A 24,925-nucleotide genomic window follows, 5' to 3' on the forward strand; every position below is an offset into this window, starting at 1 on the left:
ATGTATGAGTAGCATGAATTTATGGACCCTAAAAATTTGAGAAATTCATATGGCAAATTATCCCTACAGGGAATTTATAGTGATTCTACTTCATCACTTACTATCCTAAACCAAGGGGTATTTTAAAAAATTTTTTAAAAAGGAAAACTGGGGTTTTAAATGATTATAGGTATCCCTTAAATATAAATATCTAAAATGCCTGTCCGCTGGCTGAGTGTCACTGTGCCTCTCGTACTATTCAACAACTTATTTTAGGAATCAAAGTATTAAGAGATGAGATGGTAGTGCACTAACAATTGAATAAACAGTTCACTGAAAGAAATGGCCCAAAAAAGTGATTTTGTTACACTTGTTTCATTGGAACTCTGTGTAAAAAAGATAAAGCAGGATTCTCCAGTTTTGGAGCAGGTGGAATGGTAGTTAAACCTGTTTCACTTATTTCACTTAAGCCGAAGTCTTCAAAATAAATTAAGCATGGCTGAGTAGTTGGGGAAGAGAAGTTACTAAAGGAGAGGGAGCAAGTGATGATGAGGGGCTAACAAGCAAGACAGTGCATTTTGGGGGAAGACGGTGGATTGAAAGAAGTATGGTGGTAATAGGTATTTCCACAGTAATTAAATGCGATATTCTGAGGTGAGACCACTTGGGTTTGAAGTCTTTATGCCAGTTACAAGCTACATAACCTTAATTAGCTTACTTCCCATCTAAACCTCAGAATGACTGTTGGAAAATGGGAAAAGTAATAGTAACCATCTTCTATGCTAACAGGGATGATGAGTGGCATAATGTAGAGTAAGCATTTAGCACAGTACCTGCAACAGAATAAACATAATAAATGCTACCTATGGTATGAATCACATATTCTTCTTTTCAAAAGTGTCACTACTAACGTAATTCTAATTTGTGTGAATTTGGGTACTCTAACTCAAAAATAGAAAAAAATGGGGATAATGTCATTTTTATATTGGCTTATTGCCAACACCCTCTTTAGACTCTAACCTGCCTTTCTCAGGCATTTGCCTTGAATTCTTTGTTCCAAAATTAATCCAAGGAGTCCAATATGTGCGATATAGCTATTTTCCTGATATCCACAGTTAAACCTTATTTGAGGCTATGTATCAGTGAATTTTCTATCTTGCCTACTTGTAGTTTTTCCCATTTTGGTTTACTGTATCATAACTGTCAGCGTGTCCCACTGTCACACCTTTATTGAGCTTGTCAGATCCATGTGATAAAACTATGGCTTCAGGGCAAGTACAGATTTCATTCCCACAGGGAAGAAGTTGTATGCTGACATTCTCTTATAAGCCCTCCAAAGTTTTGCCTCTTATTTTAAGAAACTCTGCCTTAAACAATCCAACAAAGACATCTGCCAAAAACATTTGGCTCTGCAAAGAGCAAGTCGTTTCGTTGCTCCTGCTGTAGTTGGCAAATAATAGCTAAAGAATTAGAATCAGCAAAAGTAAAATGTCTTGTTATGAGAACTCTCTTGGATAGAGATAGGTATCAAAGGAATTTTAGAAAATTCCTAAGCGAAAGAAATATAGCTGGGAACTGTTCTTAAAATGTCCAGGAAAGGTGTGTAAGTAGCAGGCCCTTAGTTGGTATTTTATGAATTAAAAATCATGGTACTACTATGCTGCAGAGAATGTTAAATTATTTCTTTTTAGCACTTTTCTGCAATCCTAGGGTAGTATGTCATACACATGTTGATGAGATCACAAAATGGTATTTCATCTTGTGGCACCATCTGATTTTAAGTGTTTTCGCATGCAAGTGTTCCCTGTTCGTTTTTGAACAATGTTGGTTTTTCTTGATATTAATAGTTGGAATTCTATTTAAGGCCCCTGAAGAAGACAAAAGAGACTATTAAGGGGAAAAATGATTATCAGAGAATTGTTGCTTAGGTCATCCATATGTATACTTACAGATTACATGTTACAAATAAGAGAAAATTCTGTTTTTTCTCAGATTTTAGTTCAGAATTAAAAAAAATATATATATTTTAAAGATCTTTTATGTAAAAGTTTTTTTGCTTTAGAAAACATACAAATTCCAAATGCAAGGTCCTATTTCATTTTCAACGACTTTATTGAGAACATTTTGCAAATTAGATTATACAATTTAGCATTTTACAATTAGAAATTTTATCTGCTACTACATAAGTTGCAAACTTTTCAAAACACTACAGAAAATCCTTTAGTTCTTTGGATTTTTCTGTTCCATGCTGAGCTCCTGAGATATATTTTTTCTTTCAGCTTCATTTTCATCTTCCTGTGAAATAAATTTTAAAAAACATTAAAACATAAACTTTCAGGCATTTTATCAGCTATACTTAATACATTTTAATTCTGTTCCCTGAAGAATTAACTATTGTGATTCTGGTAATCCAGAAAAAAGGCTAGAAACAAAATGATAAAATTATGTAACATTTAAATGTTTAGAGTGGGTGTTCTTTTACACTACACACTGACTAAAATTTTCTATGTTTTTAAAAGCAACTTATTAATGACCTAAAAATTACTTTTGAAAACACCTGCCCATAAAAAGTGTCCCTTTTAGGAGGTGAATCGGGTATTTTTACTTCACTGCTCGATAAAAATAAATTTAACTTCTGAGACACTTTATGTGCTCCAGCATGGCATTTTTTTCTCATCTAGCATACTTTCTTGACAGGTCTGCCAATTTTCCAATTACTTGTACCACCATATGTTATCTGAAGATCAGTCAGCTCTAAAATAGGAAACATGGTCATGTCAGGCTATCGAATGCTTACAATCTTCTACAGTTTCGATTCTAAGTGGTGGCTTCATAATTCACAGCATGTTTCTGTGGAACACGGTGAATAAATGAAGTGACTTCATAATGTCAGTCTCCACAGGAATGAAGTGCATCTTGTGTTCAATATTAAATGGTGACCTCCAAAGTATAAATAATGAAGAATCTGGAAAAATATTTCATCTTACACTTTGTAACCCATTTTATCATCTATGTTTCTTCAACAATACCAAGTCTAAAGCAGTCTTGCTTTCCTAATATTTCTAGTATTTGTTAAGTAAGATCTTTTGTTTTTATTAATTGAAGAAGCATTGTCTCTTCTATTGAATTAAAGCATGAGTAGCAATTTAAAAATTTTTTTTTTTACTTTTTAAGATTTTATTTATTTATTTGACAGAGAGAGATCACAAGTAGACAGAGAGGCAGGCAGAGAGAGAGAGAGGGAAACGCGGGACTCGATCCCAGTACTCTGAGATCATGACCTGAGCCAAAGGCAGTAGCTTAACCCACTGAGCAACCCAGGCACCCCTGAGTAGCAATTTATTAAATATCTCTAGTAATACAATAGTATTAGTATCACCAAATACATCACCTTCTATTTCTGAATCATATAAAACCCAATTCAACTCAATTAAGTAGTTGAGCTCTATGTAGGAAATTAACATTATTAAGTAAATACAAATCGAGACATAAATGTGTTTCCCATGAAAAACCACATCCTTGCCTCTGAATGTTAGGGTGGAGAAAGCTTCCTTTATATACTTTGTCTCTCTCAAAACTCACCAGCATCTGTGATTTAGTGTGTCAACACCAGAAAAGTGGAGAAACCACCAATATTATCATCCAACTTGGGCCATTTATGGATATATGGCATAGAAGAGATGGGGTTTTGAATATTATTTTGGCAATGTGATTTTAATATATTTTTTAACTATAAGAGCCACTGTATGTTGTTTAACTTTTTTTCCAATTTATCTCTATTGAACAGAGATACTATGTTCTATTGACTCTTAAACAAGTAGTTTTCACTTTTGACAAGAGTTTCCAGAGATTATATTTTGATTAGATCCTAATAAAAAGCAAATCTTGCTCTATACTTTCCACTGTCTCCTTCGGGTGAGACACTGACAGGAAGTGTTAAATCAGCAGGTAAGGGTGGCAAGAAATTTTTTGATAGGTAGCACTGAGTTTAGCTATATGTTCCTCAAGGCAGGGCTTTCTTTTTTTAATATTATACTCTTATTGTCAACAATGCACATTTAGTATATAGTTGGAGTACAATAAATGTTTTCTGAATTATATGAAACAGTGGAATAAAAAATAAGAGAAGTCTGCCTAAACTAATGTAACTTGGAAAAGCGTAATATTCTTCCTCATCCAACAGTCACACTTTAAAAATCTTAAACTTACCAGGGCAATACCAAAAACAAAAAGAAGCAAAAACATTTGAAGCAACATTAGCCAAAACAGCCATTATCAAGCTCATATCCTTTTTTTTTTTTTTTAAGCTTATATCCTTTAATTTGAAGGACAGGATTGGAACCTTTACTTTGTGGACAGTCTAAGTTCCTACACTGATATGACATACTGGTTTAATGAGCTCGGTTATCTCAACTTCCCTAGTAGCCTTCAGTAGTGCTCTAAGTCAAAAACGGAAATGTAAAGGCTTAATAATAACCTTGAGGACTAGGAAGTATCTATAAACTTTACTTTCATATTTGGCTAAAATTCTTGTAATGCTTGTCTTCTTGCTGAATTCTTCTTAGTAATAAAGTATATACAGTTGACTCTTGAAAAACACAGGATTGAACTACGCAGGTCCACTTATACACAGATTTTTTTTTTCAATAAATACAGTATAGTAGTATAAAAGTATTTTTTCAACATCTCTTCTCTAGCTTATTTTATTATAAGAATATAGTATATTATACATGTAACAAAATAGATATTAATCAACTCTTTATGTTATCACTAAGGGTTCTGGTCAATGGTAGGTCATGTTAGTTAAATTTTGGGTGAGTCAGAAGTCACATGCAGGTAGGTTGTTAGCACCCTGAACCCACTGCATTATTCAAGGGTCAACTATAGTTTATAAATGTGTGCCTCTTCTAACATTGCCTCCTGTTCAGGACAGGTGAAGAACTGTTCCACATTTTTCTTTATGCTGAGGATGTCTTACAATATCTTGCTTTTCTATGCTTTTAAACCATTTCCATAGGTAACAAGATCCAATCTTTTTTCCATTGTACAAGGGTAACTGTGATTCAGATGAAGAAAAGGATTATGAAGGGGAAGAAAAGGCATTTAACCCTAGCTGCTAGAGTATAACACACTGTAATTGCCATAGTAGAATATCATCAGAATAATGAAAATAACAGTAACAGATTTTATCATTATAAATAAAAACATTAGGATTAGCCACAGTAAAGGTCCAGAAAGGATTTTAGAGGTTGCTTTGCTGTTTTTTGGGGTTCTTTTGTTGTTTTTTGGAAGTGCTCATTTGTGTTTCTAACATTACAGGTCAATTTGTATAAGAACTTTATAAGCAATTAAGATTAATAAAATCATTAAAATAGCTCAGGCAGCAAATGAAATATCATTGACAAATGATTGCATAATGAATGAAACTGCAAAGAAAGGAAGATTTTTGTCCAAGTATTTCTTCACTACTAGATATTAAGGGCAAGCGAAATTTTCTTCTAAGTGGCAGGTTTTTGTTACTCTTTGCTGAGATAAGACATCTGTTTGTTTCCCAGTGAAAGAAACCCTTGCTACACGGATCATTTTCTTAGTGACAGTCCTGACAATTTTGACATTTGTCTCATGAAGTGTTCTGAAGCAGCCAGCAAGAAAATATACCCTTTGGGGCCACTGAAAAGTGTAGTCAGGTTTACCTCTTAACTTTGAAGCTTGTTAATTCATACTCCAGAAAACATGTTTGTAACAATCTTGCAGACCTACTAGTTACATGTGGAATTTCAAGAATACCCATTCACATAACAACAACTACTCATAATGCCAAATAATTAAGGTGGTTCTTTAGCCTTCTTGCTCTTTTGACACTGACTGCATTGTTGTAGTAAGGAGAATGATCATTTCTAGGCATATATAGACTGTATTTATATATAGATATATATTATTTATATAGAGACATATTATGGTCTAATGCTCCATGTGGCAATGTAAGACTGAAAGAGTTATTCTAACAGAGAAGTCAGTAAAATCACTGCCATTCTTATTTGAACTTAATCCCTCTTATCACTGAATAAAACTTGCAAGATTTTGTTTAAATGCTATTCAAGCTTCCACCTTCAATTGAAACAGAGGTGCCCTTGGCTTTCCGTATTTACAAAATTGTCTTGGTTTTCATAATAGTCCAAAGAATTGATGCCAGTTAATCAAACCTATCCATCCTGCTTTCCCTTTCTCTTAGGAGATAACTAACTCCAAATAAATGGCAATTATTTTAGCAGCTTAGGTGATATTTGGACTCAAATTAGTCAGAGTACAGATGACTCTGTCTTCACCCTAGAGACAGCCAAACTGTAAATTCTCTTAAAGTACTGTTATACAAGGGGACAACTTTCCCCATTGATTCTTTATCTTGAGAGATGACTGTGTGAGTACCTTTATAGTGCAGAGACCTGTCAGCAGCATACCCCAAGTGATCAAGGTTAACATCACCAGTGAAACATATTAACACTAAACTTTTGCTATGATATACTAAAAAGGGCACAACTCTGGTCTATGGTGTCGTTCCTAAAAATGCATAACTTCAGTTTTTTTTTTTTAAAGATTTTATTTATTTATTTGACAGAGAGAGATCACAAGTAGATAGAGAGACAGGCAGAGAGAGAGAGAGGGAAGCAGGCTCGCCGCCGAGCAGAGAGCCCGATGCGGGACTCAATCCCAGGACCCTGAGATCATGACCTGAGCCGAAGGCAGCGGCTTAACCCACTGAGCCACCCAGGCGCCCCGCATAACTTCAGTTTAATCATGAAAAAATATCAGATAAACACTATAAAATAATCGAACAGTAGTTTTCAAAACTGGCAAGTTCATGAGAGAAAATACAAAGATTTTACAGTTGCAGATGGGAGAAGACTAAGGGAACATGATGACTAAAGACAGTGCTGGGATTCTGCACCATAAAAAGGATATTAGTGGGAAAACAGGCAAAATTAAATATGGCCTATGCAGTAGTAAATAGTACAGTCTTGATGTTAATTTCCTGGTTTCAGTATTTACTGTGGTTATAGCAGTTGGTAACACTACAGCAAGCTGGATGCAGGGCAAATGGCAATTATCTGTGCAATTTCTGCAACTTTTCTCTAAGTCTAAAGTTAGTTCAAAATAAGATTTAAAAATTGCAACATAATGCAGGTTTTCTAAATCAAAAACAAGTATCATGTTTGTGCAAAGGTTTTATGTGGAAAAAAAATTCAAGGCACTTATAGCTGCCTACATTGAAAATACACAGCTCAGAGTCTGCTTTTCATTATTCTACTTAAGATTCCTTTTGTAAGTATCTCTAATGGTCAAAATGGTGATGTTCTTAATTTTTATTCCCTTGTTTGTGCTTTCATGTGTTTTCCTTTTCCACTCTGAGCATGGATTACTTTTATAAACAAAGAACACAAGATTTCTTTTAATAAATCCCTTTATAACCTGGCCATTTGAACTATTTCCAGAAATAAGTAAGCATAATGGAGGTCAATGTTTACAAAGAGAATGGTTTCAGTTGTTTTTACTTAACTGAATTTCATAGCAGACAGATATATGGTAGTATAACAGTAAAATGAAGCGAGAAGGTGCAGCTAAGCACCAACTTAACATATTTCTATTTTCATATGTAATCTTTAGATTTTAAATATTCCTTTGGCCAAAGAATTACTGTAATTAGATTCAAATTAATAACCAAAATTATCTGTATGCTTGAACAATGGTCCTTTTAAAATGTTAGTGTGTGTGTGTGTGTGTGTGTGTGTACATAGATACATATACCTCTGGCAAAAAAATACACCTAACCTGTTGTTAGTTATAGAGTAAGTGTCAAAAGCAATAAATATTCTTCCAATCTGTGGTCAAAAACTGCCTTCTTTTATTCACTTAAAGTGTAGTCCAGATAGAATTCTCAACAGCACTTACGATTGTGCTTTTAATACAGAAAATATGCCAGTGCTGCACAATGAGGAAAAAATTCATCTTAATAACTGGAAAATACTGATGCTAATGAAAATGTTTTAGGCAAAATGGGCACGCTGCATGCTTCAGACTAAAATTAATTAGAGTTTTTAATGTTTTACAATTCTACCATAATTCTTTAAATGGTGCATTTACTTCATAGCAATAAACACTTGGATCATTAAGTAAAGTGCAAGATGTGTGTGATGTGCTACATTTAACAACCTTTGGCTTTTTTTTTCTGTACTTCTGCATTCAGTTTTCCAATGCATTGAATAAGCAACTGAAGGCCACAATTAAATTTCCTGACTTTGCATATTTGAGATTCTTATTTCATTTAATACAAAAGTAATTAATCTACCATTTTACAACTGAATTCCAACTTTAGTGGGCCATGATAGATACTGAAATGAACTTACAAGAAATGCTTAATTAAATATACTGTAAAAAGCATACTACAGGTTTTTTTCTTATGACAGAAGTTGCATATTTAATTAGAAATTCTGGGCTATGTTATAAAATTAACTTGGGAGGTTCTTAGTAAACCTAGCTCAAACACTTAAGTTATTACACAGAATAGAGTTATTTTGTAAATTTCTGCTTTTTCTCTGTACTTAGTGATTTGAACAAGAAATCATAAAGGAAATCTCCCTTTATTTAATATATAAATCATATCCTTTATTTTAATAGCAAGTGAGATAGATAAAAGGGCAGTCATGAATATCTAATTTAATGTATAAGAATATATGCACAGTTCTATTTCATTTGTTGGGCCCTTATCTCCAATTCATGATTTTGGAGATTTAGTGGGGTAGGTTTGCTTTTCTAAGTCTTTAGTTCCTCTTGTCACTTTTTACTTGGTGGTTGCTTTTGGCAGCATGGAAATGGAAAAGTTAAAAAAATAAAACATAGGATTTTCCATATATAATCTGGGAATCTTTCTGGGAAGAAAGGCCCTATGGTCTGGTACTACCATCTAGAGAAGGGTATATTTATTGTAAAGGAAATGAAGATCAGTGAGTGGAAGTTGAGAGTCAGGCAAAATAAGTAGGATAAAAGAACGGAAATGAAATGAGTGACGAAGGGTAGACTCTTAATTCTGTAAGCTTGTATCCTTGTATCTTCCCATAAACATTAGAAAAAAGTACAACTTCCATAAATTGAATTTTTTGGGTATTTCAGATATGTTTAAAATATGAACCTTCCAGAGCTAAGAATACCACTAGTCTCTACATGTGGAACTTATGGTCTTGGAGATTAAAAAAAAAAAAAAATTCCTTCTCTAGTACAAGTTTAATATTTGGAAAACTAATGCTCAATTCTACATTAGAAGCCCCTCCCTTGATAACTCACTGTCATTTATAACATTTTGATTGATTGATAGACTTATTTATTTTGAAAGAGAAAGAGAGAGAGAAAGAGATTCTGAAGCAGACTCCCCGCTGAGCATGGACCCTGAGATGGGACTTGATCTCAGGACCCTGAGTTTATGACCCAGGCAGAAATCAATCAACGGAGTCACCAGGTGTTGCATTTTTGCTTTAAAAGATATTACTTGGTTAGAAGAATTCAGGTTGATAAATTGGTATGTAGTCATCAGTGATTATAGAAGACGAAAACAAAACAAAAACACCTCAAATTCTATAATAGGCCAACATAAATATATTTTAAGTGAGGACAGCACAAGTCCTCTATATGTATTTTTCCATGTAGTACATTGTTTGCTTGTGTTTACTATTTTAATTGAAACACAATTGACATAGTGTATTAGTTTCAGGTGTACAATACAGTATTTGATAATTATATACATTACCCAGTGCTCGCCACAGTTTGTTACCATCTGTCACCATACAAAGTTATTAAAATATTGACTATATTCCCTATTTTGTAATTTTCATCCCCATGACTGATTTTATAACTGAAACTTTGTACCTCTTTGTCCCGTTCACCTATTTTGTCATTCCCCCTCCCTCTGGCAGTTACCAGTTTGTTCTGTTTAGGAGTCTTTTTCTGATTTTTTGTGGGTATTCATCTGTTATTTTTTAGTTTCCACACAGAAGTAAAATCATATGGCATTTTTATTCCATTTTTATTTCTTTTCAGTGTTCCAAAATTGTTTATGCACCACACCCAGTGGTCCATGCAATATGGGCCCTCCTTAATACCACCACCAGGCTCACCCATCCCCCCAACCCCCTCCCCTCCAAAACCCTCAGTTTGTTTCTCAGAGTCCGCAGTCTCTTTCACTGTTTCACTTAACTCAGCATAATACCTTCTAGGTCTATCCATGTTATTACAAGAGACAAAACTTCATTCCTTTGTTATGGCTGGGTAATATTCCACTGTGTATATATACCGCAACTTATCTATCCATTCAGCTATCCAGGGACACTAAGGATGCTTCCATATCTTGGTTATTGTAAATAATGCTGCAATAAACATAGGGGTATGTTGTATAAACATGTATCTTTTTGAATGACTGTTGTTCTTTTTTTTGGGTAAATACCCGGAAGTAGAATTATTGTGTTGTATAGTTTTTCTATTTTTAACTTTCACAGGAAACCCCATGTTCTTTTCCATAGTGGCCGCACCAATGTACATTTCCACATGTAGTGTACAGGGTTCGTTTTCCCCCACAGTCTTGCCAACTCTTGTTATTTCTTGTCTTTTTGATAGTAAGTGATATCTCTTTATGGTTTTGATTGGCATTTTCCTGATGATCAGTGATGTTATCTCTTGGTCCTCTGTATATCTTCTTTGGTAAAATGGCTATTCAGGTCCATTTCTTAATTGGAATTTTTGTTTTTAGTAGTGAATATATATATATATATATATATATATATATGTATATATATGTGTGTGTGTGTATATATATATAATATATATATAACCCCTTATCATTTGCAAAGATCTTCTCCCATTCAGTAGGTTGTCTTTGTTGATTGTTTCCTTTGCTGTGCAAAATATTTTTATTTTGATGCAGTCCCAACAGTTTTTCCCTTTGTAGCTATGGCTTATGTCTGAGAAATTACTGCCTGTGCTCTCTTCTAGAATTTTTATGGTTTCAGATTTCACATTTAGGTCTTTAATCCATTTTGAGTTTATTCTTTTATATGATATAAGGAAGTGGCCCAGTTTCATTCTTTTTCCATGTAGCTGTTTAGTCTTCTAATACCATTCATTGAAGAGACTTTTTCCCATTGCATATACTTGCTTCCTTTGTTGAAGACTGACCATATAATCACGGGTCTACTTCTGGGTTCCCTATTCTGTTCCACTGATCTAGGTATCTATTTCTGTGCTAGTAACATACTGTTTTGATTATTATAGTTTTGTAGTATAGTTTGAAATGTGGGATTGTGATACCTCCACCATTGTTCTTAAGATTGCTTTGGCTATTTTTTTTTTTTTTATTGAAGATTTTGTTTTTTTGGGGGGGGAGAGAAGGAGTGGAGAGGGAGGGACAGAGAGAGAAGCAGGCTCCCTGCATGGTGGGGAGCCCAGTGTGGGATTCGTTCCCAGGACCCCAGGATCATGATCTGAGCTGAAGGCAGATGCCTAACTGACTAAGACACCAGGTGTCCCTGCTCTGGCTACTTGAAACCCTTTGTGGTCTCATACAGATATTTAGGATTATTTGTTCTACTTCTGTGAAAAATACTATTGGCATTTTGAGACAGACTGAATCTGTAGATTGCTTTGGGTAGGATGGATATTTTAACATTATTAATTCTTCCAACTGATGACCATGGTATATCTTTCCATTTATTTGTGTCATCTTCAAATTCTTTCATCAATGTGTTATAGTTTTCAAAGTGCAGGTCTTTTACCTTTTGGGGGTTTTTTTGAGTTGAATTCATTCCCAGGTATTTTACTGTTTGATTGCAATTACAAATGGGATTGTTTTTTTAAACTCTCTGCTAATTTGTTATTAGTTTATGAAAATACAACAGATTTCTGTATATTGGTTTTATAGTCTGCAGATTTACTGAATTCATTTATTAGTTATAACACCTTTTTTTTGGTGGAGTCTTTAGGTTTTCTATATATAGTATCAGGTCATCTGCAAATTTGAGTGCTTTTAATTGGATGGCTTTTATTTCTTTTTCTCATCATATAGCTACAGCTAGGATTTCCAGTACTATGCTGAATTAAAGTGCTAAGAGTAGACATGCTTGTCTTGTTCCTGATGTTAGAGGAAAAGCTTTCAGCTTTTCACCGTTGAGTATGATAGTGGCTGTGGATCTGTCATACAGAGCCTTTATTATGTTGAGGTATGTTCCCATTATCCCTACTTTGTTGAGGTTTTATCATGAATGGATGTTGAATTTTGTCACATACTTTTTCATCCATCTATTGAGATAATCATATGATTTTTATCCTTAATTTTGTTAACATGGGATATAATGTTGATTGAACCACCCCTGCATCCCTAAAGTGAATCCCATTTGATAGTGGTAAATGATCATTTTAGTGTATTTTTGAATCTGTGCACATCAGGGATATTGGTCTGTAATTTTCTTTTTTGTAGTGTCTTTGTCTGGTTTTAATCAATGTAATGCTGGCATCATAGAGTGAATCTGGATGCATTCCTTCCTCTTCTGATTTTTTTGAATAGTTTCAGAATAAGTATTAATTCTTCTTTAAATATTGGGTAGAATTCATCTGTAAAGCCATTTGCCCTGCACTTTTGTTTGTTAGGAGTTTTTGATTACAGAGTCAATTCTCTTACTAGTAATCAGTCTGTGCAGATTTTCTCTTTTTTTCTGCTCTACTCTTGAAAGACTATGTTTGCAGGGATTTACCCATTTCTTCTAGTTTGTCCAAATCACTGGCATCTAATTTTTCATGGTAGTCTTTTGTAAACCTTTGTTATTTCTATGGAGTTGGCTGCAATTTCTCTCTCATTTCTGATTTGAGTCCTCACTTTTCTTGATGAGTCTGGCTAAAGGTTTATCAATTTTTGTTATCTTTTCAAAGAATTAGCCCTTAGCTTCACTGATTTTTTTTTTCTATTGTTTTTAGTCTCTCATTTATTTCTGCTCCAATCTTTAGTTCCTTCCTTCTACTAAGTTTGGGTTTATTTATTCTTTCTCTAGTTGTTTATGGTGTGAAGTTTAGTTTATTTAAGATTCTTCTCGTTTTTTGAGGTAGGTCTGTATCACTCAGCTTCCCACTTAGAACTGCTTTCACTGCATCCCAAAGATTTTAACCCATATGTTTCCTTTTTCATTTGTCTCCAGGTTATTTTTAATTTCTTCTTTGATTTCTTCATTGATCCATTAACTGTTTAGTGTTATTCTAGAGTTCACTTAATCTATCCTCATTTTTAAAAATTCTTTTTTTCTTTTTGCTGTTCAAGCTTGGTGGCTTTCTGCTACATTGTCTTCCAGATTGCTGATCTATTCTCTATCCTCTAATCAGCTGTTGATTCCCTCTAGTATATTTTTCATTTCAGTATTGTATTCTTCGGTCTGTTGTTTAAAATATATATATACATTTTCTTTCTCTGTGTTGACATTCTCACTGTGTTCATCCACTTTTCTCTCAAGTGTGGTGAGTGTCTTTATGACCATTACTTTAAACTATTTATCAGGCAGTTTACTTATCTCCATTTCTTTTAGCTCTTTTCTGGGTTTTTTGTCTGTTCTTTCATTTGGAACATATTCCTCTGTCTCCTCATTCTGTCAGACTCTCTGAGTTTGTTTCTGTTTTTTAGGTAGGTCAGCTACATCTCCTGGTCTTGAACATAGTAGCCTTATATAGAAGGCATCCTGAGATGACCTGTAGCATAGCTCCTTCTGGTGCTTCTAGGGGTGTCCCCTATGTGGGCTGCACATGTCCTCCTGTTGTGGTTGGGAAGGGAATGGGTGTGCTGGTAGGTGGAACGTGCTTGCAGCCCAGCTGTCAGCAATGACCAACTGCAACTACTGTGGGTACACTGGTAATGAGGGTTTGCCCTGAGCATGGCTGGATGAGAAACCTGACTGAGAAACCACTATGCGTACATTGATGAGCAGGGCTTGCCCTCAGCCTGCCTTTCTGCAGTGACCAGCTCTGACTATGTGGGTACACTGATGGGCTTGGCTTCACCATGCAGCTGGCTAAGAGAACCAGCTAAGCAACTGTAAGTGTGCTGCTCACTGGGGATATCTTCCCCTGTGCCCCAGATAGGAGTTGCTCTGGATGAGTGCTGGCCCAGGACAGGGCTGCCTGCCAGGTGTGGCAGGACAGTAGTTGCTCTGGGGGGGAATGCCAGTCCCATTAGGCTGCCTACTGGGTATGGTGAGGTGCAAGACATTCTGGAGGAGTACCTGCCCGGGTGGGTAGGGCAGGTCCACGGGAAGAATGCTGGGGTGGGATAAGTGGTGCTAGCAAGGTAGAAGTTGTCAGAACTGGTTCCCACAAGCCTCTGGCCAGCTAGGCTGCTGGGAAGTAAGTAGAGGGTGCTCACCAACCATTCTGTTCCTGGAGAAAACTGCAGATCCTTGCCTATTTGGTACCCATCCTAAAATTAGTCAATAAATCTTCATATATAACCCAGGTGCTTTTCAAATTGCTACTTCTGTGCTGGGTCTTGAACTCAATGATATGGCATGCTAACCTTTTAAGAACTGAGACTCAAGTTTCTTAATAGCCCTCTCGCTCTGCTGGAGTTAAGTACTGCTGATTTTCGAAGAAGACCTTATGAGGGCTTGTCTTCCCAGTGCAGGTCCCCAGGAATGGGGGTGCATGATGAGGGGCTTGATCCCCTCAGTCTTCTGTGCCTGTGATATTTCTATCACTTTTGGGTTGCCACACTGGTGGTTTTTAGGTTCTGACCATGTCTCTGTCTCTCCAGCACTCCTTAATGTGGCCTTCTCTTTATATCTTTAGCTGTGTAAGATCTATTCTGCCAGTCTTCAGGTTGTTTTCAGAGTGTGCTGCGTTACATGTAGTTATTTCCTTGGTGTATCCATAGGGAGCTGAGGATCCTTCTATTCTGCCATCCTTCTACCCTCCAGATAGTACATTCACAAATTCAGTATATATTAAAGTTTACAGTATACCAAGATATATTTAAATAGATTCTTTAGAAAGTATTTTTATATAAACCATCTACTATTCACTAAACGTAACACCTCAAAAATCCCAAATGTGCTAATATTTAAAGACTTTACATAGAAATTTCTACCTTCTCCATAGTTACTCAAACATTTTAAATTTATGCTATTTTATTTTTTACCCTAAATCTACAGGTTTAAATTTCCAGGGGTTTAAAAAATTCTACCAAATTAAAATGAGAAATATGCAAAATATGAGATACAGTGATCACCAAAGTATAGTAGTCAAGAGATTTCCAAGTTGGATTAAAAAAAGAAAAATCAGTGATTGGCTCTTTAAAAATTTCAGAGATACATATATTGTTTACTATGACCAAAAATGATTCAGCAAATAACAGAGTTTGTTATAAGAGCTGGAAAATACTGTTATGCAGCATATTTATTTATTCATTAACATAAGCAATAACCATGATACTGGAATTGGCCACTTGAAGAGTACTTTCTTTAACAGAGTATGACAGCATTTTCTTTATCCTTCACAATACAATTAGGAGTTCAATGCAACATAGATTTAAAAAGATACTTTATATTGTAAAAGAAATTTTTTTCTGCTTAGTAAGGCCCTAAGGTTATTTTTTACCAAAACTAACTTCTATAACTGCCATTAGAAAAATCTCTGGCTACTTTAATTGAAACCATAATAAAAAGAGAGGGAAAAGGAAAGAGAGAAAATACATTTTATATTTCCTTTGCTGAATTCTGATATTTTAAAGAAAGAATATAGTTCATATGTATCAAATCACTGTCAAAGAAACAAACAAAATTTACATAAATGGTAATGTTACAACCTTAATAATTACTTTTGAGCTATATAGAAAACATCCAGAAAGTAAAAGGTAGCAAAATCTCCCTTAATGGAAATTATATTATTTACATAATTTGCTGTTATTTACAATACTTGATTTCACTGAATGGAATTTATCAAAGTGAAAACTACAGTTTGTATTAAGATGAAAAAATAAGCTAGCAGAGTATTTCACTAAAATTCTTTTAATGTTACTGTTTCTGAGGCTAGACGATGTAAATGTTTTTAAAACTGACAATTTTTAGAATAAGAAATAATTTCATACCTAAGTAATAAAATATCTAGATAGTAGACCTTTAGTTGGGGATTTATAAACTATCTCAATTTTAATTGTTTTCAGTATATAATGCCCTAGTTAAGCAGGAAGTTGCTGAAATACTTATTTCAAAAGCCATATCAAATTCAGATGGACTTGAGGCATTTGTAAACATGATATGTATAAGACATCTCTTAACTCACTTCCAGTTCTCCTCAGGGTAATTAAGTCCCAGAATATTAAAGATGAAAAATTATCAGATCTTATCTAATCCCCTACTATATATATATATATGAAAATACTGAGCACTAGATAGACAAATACATGAAACCAATTTCTTCAGTAGGTTTTCTAGTGGTTTTAAACAACTCCCCAAATTGTTTTCCGAACTCAAATGATTTAAAACTACATTGTTAAAGAAAAACAGTAATTTACAGTGGAAAAACATGATAAACACTAACTTAATTTTAGTGAGCAAGGTTAACCTCACTAGTAATACATATTGACATCCTATTTTCTGTCAAAGCATGCACTGAGAAGGAACATCATCTCTGGTCTGTGGTAGCCTCAATCTAATCATGAGAAAAGACCAGACAAACCCAAATTGAAGGATATTCTACAAAATAAATGAATAATACTCTTCAAAAGTGTCAAGATTTTGAAAGGTAAGGAAAGAGTAATTTCCACAAAATGGAGGATCCATGACGAAATGAAATAGGGGATTCTGGACCAGAAAAAGGGACATTAATGGCAAACCTGGTGAAATCCAAATAAATTATAATAGTTTTAAGTAAACTATTATAAAGGTTTGATAATTTTCCTATGTTCATTCAAGATGTTAAGATAAGGAGAAGTTGAATACTGCATACTCTCCATACAATTTTTACAACTCTTAAAATCTAAAGTTATCTCAACACAAAAAGTAAAAACAGATAAGCAAATAAACAAAATCTTTGTTAGGATGATTTAGAAATAAGTGTACTTTGGTTTAAATAGTGTAGTTTCTCACCAAAGTAGTATGCAAAGTTAATCAGAATTATACAAAAAGAGGCTTTGGGATTTCTGTGATAGGAACAGCTCATTATAGACTCTATACTATGAAGTAGTGCTTTTAGTAAAAAAGTGCTAGGAAAATCATACATTAATCCAGAATAGTGTTTTGCACATGAAGTTCACTGTCATGGTTTCCTGACTCATGCAGCTTAAAAATCATTAGAACAATATTCAACTGTAATATGGTAAAATATGACTTGTTTTTATTATGTCATTTGATAGTTTTTTGGATAGCAGATAGTCTAATATTGAAATGTTATTTCAATAACTTTTAATCTGGGTCTTCAAAAATTATGTCTATTATCTAGAGAAAAAGAGATACTCTTGCTTAACAAAAGAAATTTCTCCAAAGAAACATCATTTGACCTGAGACAGACTTCATAGGGTACAACTGTCAAAACAAAGTAAAAATATTAGTAAATCAAAACCTAGAGATTGAACAATCGATCTATTTATTCATTTTTGGTAACCCAATGAATTACTTGATTGCATTGACTAAATAATCTTTACATTTTAGAAGAGTCTGGAATATATTTTGTCCATTGACTCATATTAAAATTATTTTTTTAAGATGATCTTAACTTGAAGTAAATTCTATTCCTAGAATCCTTCCTTTTATTCTCTCACAAAAATTTAACAAACAATGAATATGTGTTAGACACTAGGCAAGGTGTTGGAAATAACAAAGCTGAATAAAAGGTCTTGCTGTCTAGAGGAGTCCATGTTCCATTTTGGTAGAAAGGAGGCATATAATTACAATGTAATGAAGAAAGTACATCAGACATATAAATGTGAAGAGAAGAAAATTGAACCATGATAATACATAAGAGAGTATTTTTTTAAATGAATAATATTCTACAGAGTTGCGCTATGTCATCAAAATAATAAACCTTCCCTTGTGCCCAAAGATTAGTATTGTGAATTGTTAAAACAAATACTTCTAAATGTAACCTACACTGTTTTTGTATTAAGATAAATTCAATGTCAAGGACAGCTTTCAGAAATAGACTTATGTTTAGGAAGTGAATTTTAAAAACTTTACTCCGAAGTGAACAGATTAAGTTGCCTCAAATATCTCTATTTCAAGTTGAATACTATTTTCCCCAGAGTGAACCCATTAATCTTCACAGTTTTATTGGAAATTAATACCTCATTAGATGTCCAAGCAACACATCTATGGCACATTAATTTTTCATGGATTAAAACACTGATTTTGCTTCAAGAAAAATTTAAAATGCCATTTTAGAAAATTCCACACAAAAAATTGTCTAATGGTGGTATTTCATAATCAGTGTCAAAAATAACAGCCACATTTCCACAACTTGAATTTACAGATTACTCCATAGCCACTATTTTGCCTTTTTAAGAAAAAGATTAAATGTTTTAAACTGTTACCATAATGAAAACCATGAAATGATACATTCAAAAAAACAGGCCTCTTGGCAAGTAACAAATCATTTAGAAACCTTGCCTAAAAATGCACTCACTTATTTAATATTTTTCTATGACCAATTAATTATTCTATAAGTTTAAAGTATTTCCCAGTATTCCATTATTTAGGCAATAGGACATTAGAAAAAATAATTCATACAATGACATTTTCAAGTATTCTATTTGAAAAAAAGATACCTGGAGAGATATATAAGCCATCTATGTATCCCTCTCTGATTATTAACTATGTATCAAGTGTTGTGCTAGGTGCTCAAAAAATATGATCTATTAGAAAGACACAGACAGTCCCTGCTTTATGGAGCTTGTAATCTGTGACTAAAACAATTGATCACTGGAGTAACTATAAAACTGCAATTACGATATGTTCAATGAAAGAAAAGTATAGTGCCACGAAACTTTTAATAGAAGGATCTGAACGTTTCTGGGAAGCTCCTCACCCTCCTGAAAATGACAAATATATTGAGATCTGAAGGATAAGAAGGAGTCAAATTAAGGAATCTGAAGGAATAAGCATTCCAGGTAAGGGAAAGAGTGAGAAGGTAAAATCAGCTAAAGTCCAGTAGGAGAGAGGAAAAGAGTGGGAAATGAAATGGAAAGATACACAATAGTGGTTCTAGCATTTTCTGGTTCTAGCATTACACACTTTGAACAGATGGTTACTTTAGATGCACTTTTATATTTGTTCTGTTTCTTCTATGTAATTGGGTAGTAGTGGGTGTATAACTTGGGCTTTGTGGTCAATAACTAGCAAACCCGGTTCAAATCCTAACTTGGACATGCACACCATCCAAAGCTATGCGGCTCTGAAAAAAAAAAACAAAACTGCTTACTCTTTTTGAACCTTGTTTCCCTCCTCTGTAAAATAATAATAACTGTTACTGATGGCTACTGGTATCAAATAAAATAGAATGTGAGGAGACTAGCACAAATACTGGTCCACAGAAGGCATTCAATAAGCTTTATTCCTGCTTCCTTCTAAGGGTTGACTTTATGACAGAGTTTAATCACCAATGGTATACTGATATGCTGTTAAGTAGTGGGATCCTTTTAAAAACAGTATTAGCTAAATTGCCATCATTCTGATATTAAGTTGAACTCTGTTCCATTTGTGTCTTTAATTTTTTGATCTTGCAATTTCAATTGTTTGTATTACCAGACTCAAAGCAATAGGAAATAAAAGAGTAAGTTAGTTGGGTGAATGATGACTCTCAAAGGTAATCATTCAAAAATAGTAATAATTAAGGAAAGGCAAAATAAATAATTTTTCAAAATTACAACAGGGCCTTTAAGTATCATTTTTGACTGAAGTTCCTCCCAGAATTACCTTATGGTCTGTGTGATGTTGTGATTACTGAAGAATGTAAACTAATGCTTTTCTCCGTGAGTAAAGCAACAATCTTATTGTGTAGTCCAACTGAAATGAAAATAACCCTGGGATCTAGATAGGTCTAATACATAAGAATAATGAATAATGATTTGTAGAGTTAGACAAGTATAGTTCTTATTATTCTTTAATTGACTTAAACTTTTAGGCATATCGTTTAAAAATATAGGCCATAATTTTACAGATAAATTTTTCAAATTTTTAGAAATAGGAATCTTGGAAGAGAAGCTAGAAGTAACTTAATTCACCTCTCTTAGTAGTTAAATTTTTTCTTTTATATATGTATATACTCAAATATATACAGATATACAATAATGGACAATATTTTATATTTGTGAGGACTATATAAATATATGATAAGTATAATTATTCCTTATTATAAACATGATATTAATTATTTGAACAAATAGTCCATGCCACAGGAATGAGTCCTCATTGCAAGGTAAATTCCATAGAAATAATCTGGTTAAATTTATTAGTTTTTTAAAAATGTGGTTGACTATCATGATAGACCCCACTGGATACATGAACTGATTTTAGATAAAATACATGGAGAAACCTACTGGGAACTTCTGTGAATGTATTCCTTACTAAACAAACAAAAACCAAAAACAACAAAAACGCCACACACAAGGCAGGGATCACTTCCTTTGGCTTGCCTTTATGTATTCTTATGTGAGGACATAATACCTAGAGCTCCTAAAACCATCTTGTGATTACTGAGAGACCAGCTTAATGCCAAATGTAAATATACTGATAATTCCAGAAGACAAAATGTCTTCTTTAATTAGTCCTGTAACTACCTAATCTTCTCCAATTCTGAAATACAGGGTCTGGAACATTAATAGTTGGGTTTTCTATTACTTGCAGTTAAAGCATCCTTACCAATACAACACTGGCATCGTTCTTAAATTTCTTCTCCTAGTTCTCTGAGTTTTCCTCATATCTTTTCTTTTAACTTCCTTTTATTGCGGTCTTTAGAACTCTGTTACCCTTTGATAATCTTATCCAGAGATGGCTCTGAAGAGCCTCAAATTCCACCTATTTTATGATGACTCTCTAATTTATATCTTCACCACTGACATATATATTCCATGCTTTAAACTCATATACCCACTGCTATTTGATGCCTTCAGTGAATTTTAATAGATGGCTCAAACATTCAACATACAAAGTCAAATTCTTTATCTTTTAATTTTTTTTTTTTTTTGAGAGAGAGTGAGTGCATGTGAGGGTACAGAAGGTGGAGGAGGATCAAAGGGAGGAGAGACAAAGAAAATTTTTTTTTTTGTTAAAGATTTTATTTATTTATTTGAAAGACAGAGATCACAAGTAGGCAGAGAGGCAGGCAGAGAGAGAGGAAAGGAAGTAGGCACCCCGCTGAGCAGAGAGCCCGATGTGGGGCTCAATCCCAGGACCCCGGGACCGAGACCTGAGCTGAAGGCAGAGGCTTCAACCCACCGAGCCATCCAGGCGCCCCGAGACAAAGAAAATCTTAAGCAGGCTCCACACCCAGCATGGAGCCTGACATGTGGCTCAGTCTTACAACCTGAGATCATGACCTCAGGTGAAACCAAGAGTCAGACACTTGTTGTATAAGTCGGTTGACTGAGCCACCCAGGCACCCCTTAAAGCCAAATTCTTAATTCTTTTTTCGCAACCACTATCAACCCTCCCACCCCCCTGCAAAAGCTTTATACCTCCCTTGGTCAGTAATCTGCCCAACTGCTCAAACCCAAACTTTAGGGGTCATTCCTTAATTTCACACACATGGCCAGCTCCTGCTGTCTCTCACCAAAGGGTATCTAAAGTCTGTCTAGTGTTTTCCATCTCCACTGTTACCATCTTAGTTCAGGATATCATATTTCTTGTCTGAATTATTCCAACAGCCTCCTAACCAGACTTCTTGCTTCCACTTTATACTTGTAAAAACAATTCTCCATAAAGACAGCAATCTCTGTAACACAGAGATGACATAAAATCTCACCCTAGAATGAGGTTCTCCTTATAGCCCTGTATTTAGAGTAGAATCCAAACTCCAGCTTTGACCTATAAAGTCCTATATCATCTGGTTCCTCTCACCTTTCTAGCTTCATCTCCATATCTGTCCAACTTGTTTACCCGGCTCCAAACATGCTTGTCTTGCTTCTAGACGAGATTTGTCTTTCTAGACAAATGGTGGTTTCCTTTGCATCTTTGTACGCTTAGTTTACTTCTGTCATATAGGTCTTAGTCAAAGAGGAGTTCTCTAACTTTCTGCATGCAACTAGCTACTCCTTCAGCACTTGGATTATTCTCCATAACATATATCACAATGAAATGATAATTACCTTATTTATATATCATGTGTCTTCTTTCACTGGAGTCTAAGCTCCATGATAGTAGATATTCTGTCTTACAGTATCCTCAGGAACTTTGCTATTCCTATTATACTCTGGCTTCTCAATGAATATCTCTTGACTATATGAGTAAATTCACTACTATACAGATGGCATAGGAAACAAATACTACTTTTGACTTTTTGAGTATTTATTAAATACCAAGTACTTACATGCATTATATGTAATCTTCACAAATGCCACACAGGAATAAATAGTATCATTCCCATTTCTCAATGAGAAAATTGAGGATTAGAGACATTAAGGGACAGCTCTTGTTCACATACTTAAAAGTATGAGATCTAGGATTCAAACTCAGCTCTGACTCTAAAAATACTAAAGGGATATCCAATATACTAAAGGGACAATTAGAATTGCTCGTGATCAATAAATTTTAAAAGCTTCCCATACCTTCCCAAAGTAAGTCAAATTTTGCATAATGAATACTGACAACTAATTATTAAGTTAAGGTCCTAAAAGTCTATCTTGTAGAACTGAATGAAAAAACAAACTTTAAATTCAAAACAGTTTGACAATTCTGCTCCCTGAAGATAATTCCTGGAAATCTTCATAGAAATCTTAATAAACATGCCAATTGGTTTTTCATTTTTTTCAAGCATTAGAATTTTTTCAATTAGGATTTTAATTTTCAATTAGGATCATTTTTTTTCAATTAGGATTTGTTATTTTATATTTCTTAAATATCATGAGGAATTAGAAATAGTTGACAAGAAAGCGTATTGGGAAGCTGCTGCAAGGATCAGTTTCTGAGCAACTGACAATTCCATTATCTTGGAATGACTGCTTTTAGATCTTAAAATAATTTATTTTTATTTATTATCAAGATCCATAACTTTCTCAATTCTTTTTTGTTTTTTAAAGATTTTATTTATGTATTTGACAGACAGAGATCGCAACTAGTCAGAGAGGCAGGCAGGGAGAGAGAGGAGGAAGCAGGCTCCCTGCTGAGCAGAGAGCCCGATGTGGGGCTTGATCCCAGGACCCTGGGATCATGACCTGAGCCGAAGGCAGAGGCTTTAACCCACTGAGCCACCCAAGCGCCCCTCAATTCTTTAATAGCTACTAACCCAAAGGCTTACTTTCTAAGAAAATAAAAATGGCCTCTATTTGTAAGAAGAATCATAAGCCTCTACAGGTAGGTCAATGATAGACTCCTCTGGGCCCTTGGCAATGTTGAGATTTCAAACTCAAGAGTCTCAAAAGGAAATCCTAGAATACTATTAAACTGAATATAAAATTCTGATATAACTCAATAGTTAATGAAAAAGAAAGTTATTATTTCAAAAATACAAAAATGACAAAATTAAAGTTAATGATCTCATAGCCACATCATGTGGCAGAAATACTGTTCAATCAGAAATGCATTAAACATTTAGGAAGTGCTAATTTTTAAATACAGACGTTCGGCAAATACCCAGGAAATTTAAATTCATAATTTTCCATTGGATTATGAGAAGGTTTTTAAAAAATGATTTTATTTAACTTATCTTTAAAATTACTGGTGTATATTTATCACAGAAAATACATAAATACAATGTGGCTTTTTTCCAGTTTTCTTTTAAAATAGAAAATAAAGAATATACTCTCTAATTCACCACAGATTGAAATGTCTTATTGATATATTCAATTTCAAAAGACTAATAAAGCAGGATTATAACTGAACAATAGCAGGTGTTTGAGACTGTAATGCTATTTTACCCCCTCTGAATGTAGGTAGCCTGATCAGTTAGGACTTTATTTCACTGATTCACAGGTAGTAAACCCCATAATTAATTTCCAAGAAGAGCAAATCAATATATAAGCAGTTTACATTCAAGAGATAAATTAGCTATCAAGATGTTACAACAGATTTCTATGGTCTTTTCCAGACCACTCTTCTCTACCAAGAGCTGTAAGATTTTAGAGATAGGAGGTACCTTACTTAGGGGTTGGATCATTTGATCTATTCTTTTTATGCTGCTGACATTACGGCACATAATTGACTTCCCCAGGGTCCCACAGCTAATTAATAGTAGAGCTGGGATCAGAATTCAGGTCTCCTAAGTTGCTGTCTGGAACTCTTTCCAGATGAGAGTTGACTGCAATGAAGCAATATGATTTTAAATCAAATGTTGGCAACATTGTGTGTATACATCATCAGTGAACTGAATGGTTTTATACTGAAAAACAGTTGTGTGATGTTCTTACCCAAGACATCTACATGAGCACAGTGGACAATGTCTAGGCTTTGGTGTAATCCTGCTTTGGCACTTACTATTGATGTGCTTTTGGGAAAGGCACATGATGTCTTAGTCTTGGTTTCCTTACCGGTAAAATGGGAAAATAAAAACCCAACCTCAAAACCTAACCAGAATAAAAATGATCATTTGGCTTCCTTTTCTAAGTACAATTTTAGTATTCAATATAAATGATAATTGTTACATTAAGAATTACTTAAACTTACAATATATTATTGTTTTCTATTTGTTGATTAATCTATAAGTATGTGTCTACTATGTGTCAGGTTCTGTT

The 24,925-nt window shown here is 34.2% G+C and overlaps 1 protein-coding gene across 3 annotated transcripts in view; it reads right to left on the minus strand.

Moving 5' to 3' along the window:
• Positions 1–2,078: 2,078 nt before the first annotated feature.
• Positions 2,079–24,925, minus strand: part of PHF14 (PHD finger protein 14) — a 206,284-nt gene continuing 183,437 nt past the window's right edge. For 2 of the 3 annotated variants that reach the window (XM_046020321.1, XM_046020326.1), the window contains one exon: positions 14,585–14,955. In XM_046020321.1, coding sequence (XP_045876277.1) covers positions 14,827–14,955 — 129 coding nt within the window. In that variant the 3' untranslated portion in view covers positions 14,585–14,826. Of the gene's footprint in view, positions 2,275–14,584; positions 14,956–24,925 lie in introns of those variants that run through there. The other variant, XM_046020322.1, reaches the window with a different exon arrangement.

This window comes from Meles meles, chromosome 10 (assembly GCF_922984935.1).
Source record: "Meles meles chromosome 10, mMelMel3.1 paternal haplotype, whole genome shotgun sequence".
In the NCBI taxonomy this organism is placed as follows: domain Eukaryota; kingdom Metazoa; phylum Chordata; class Mammalia; order Carnivora; family Mustelidae; genus Meles; species Meles meles.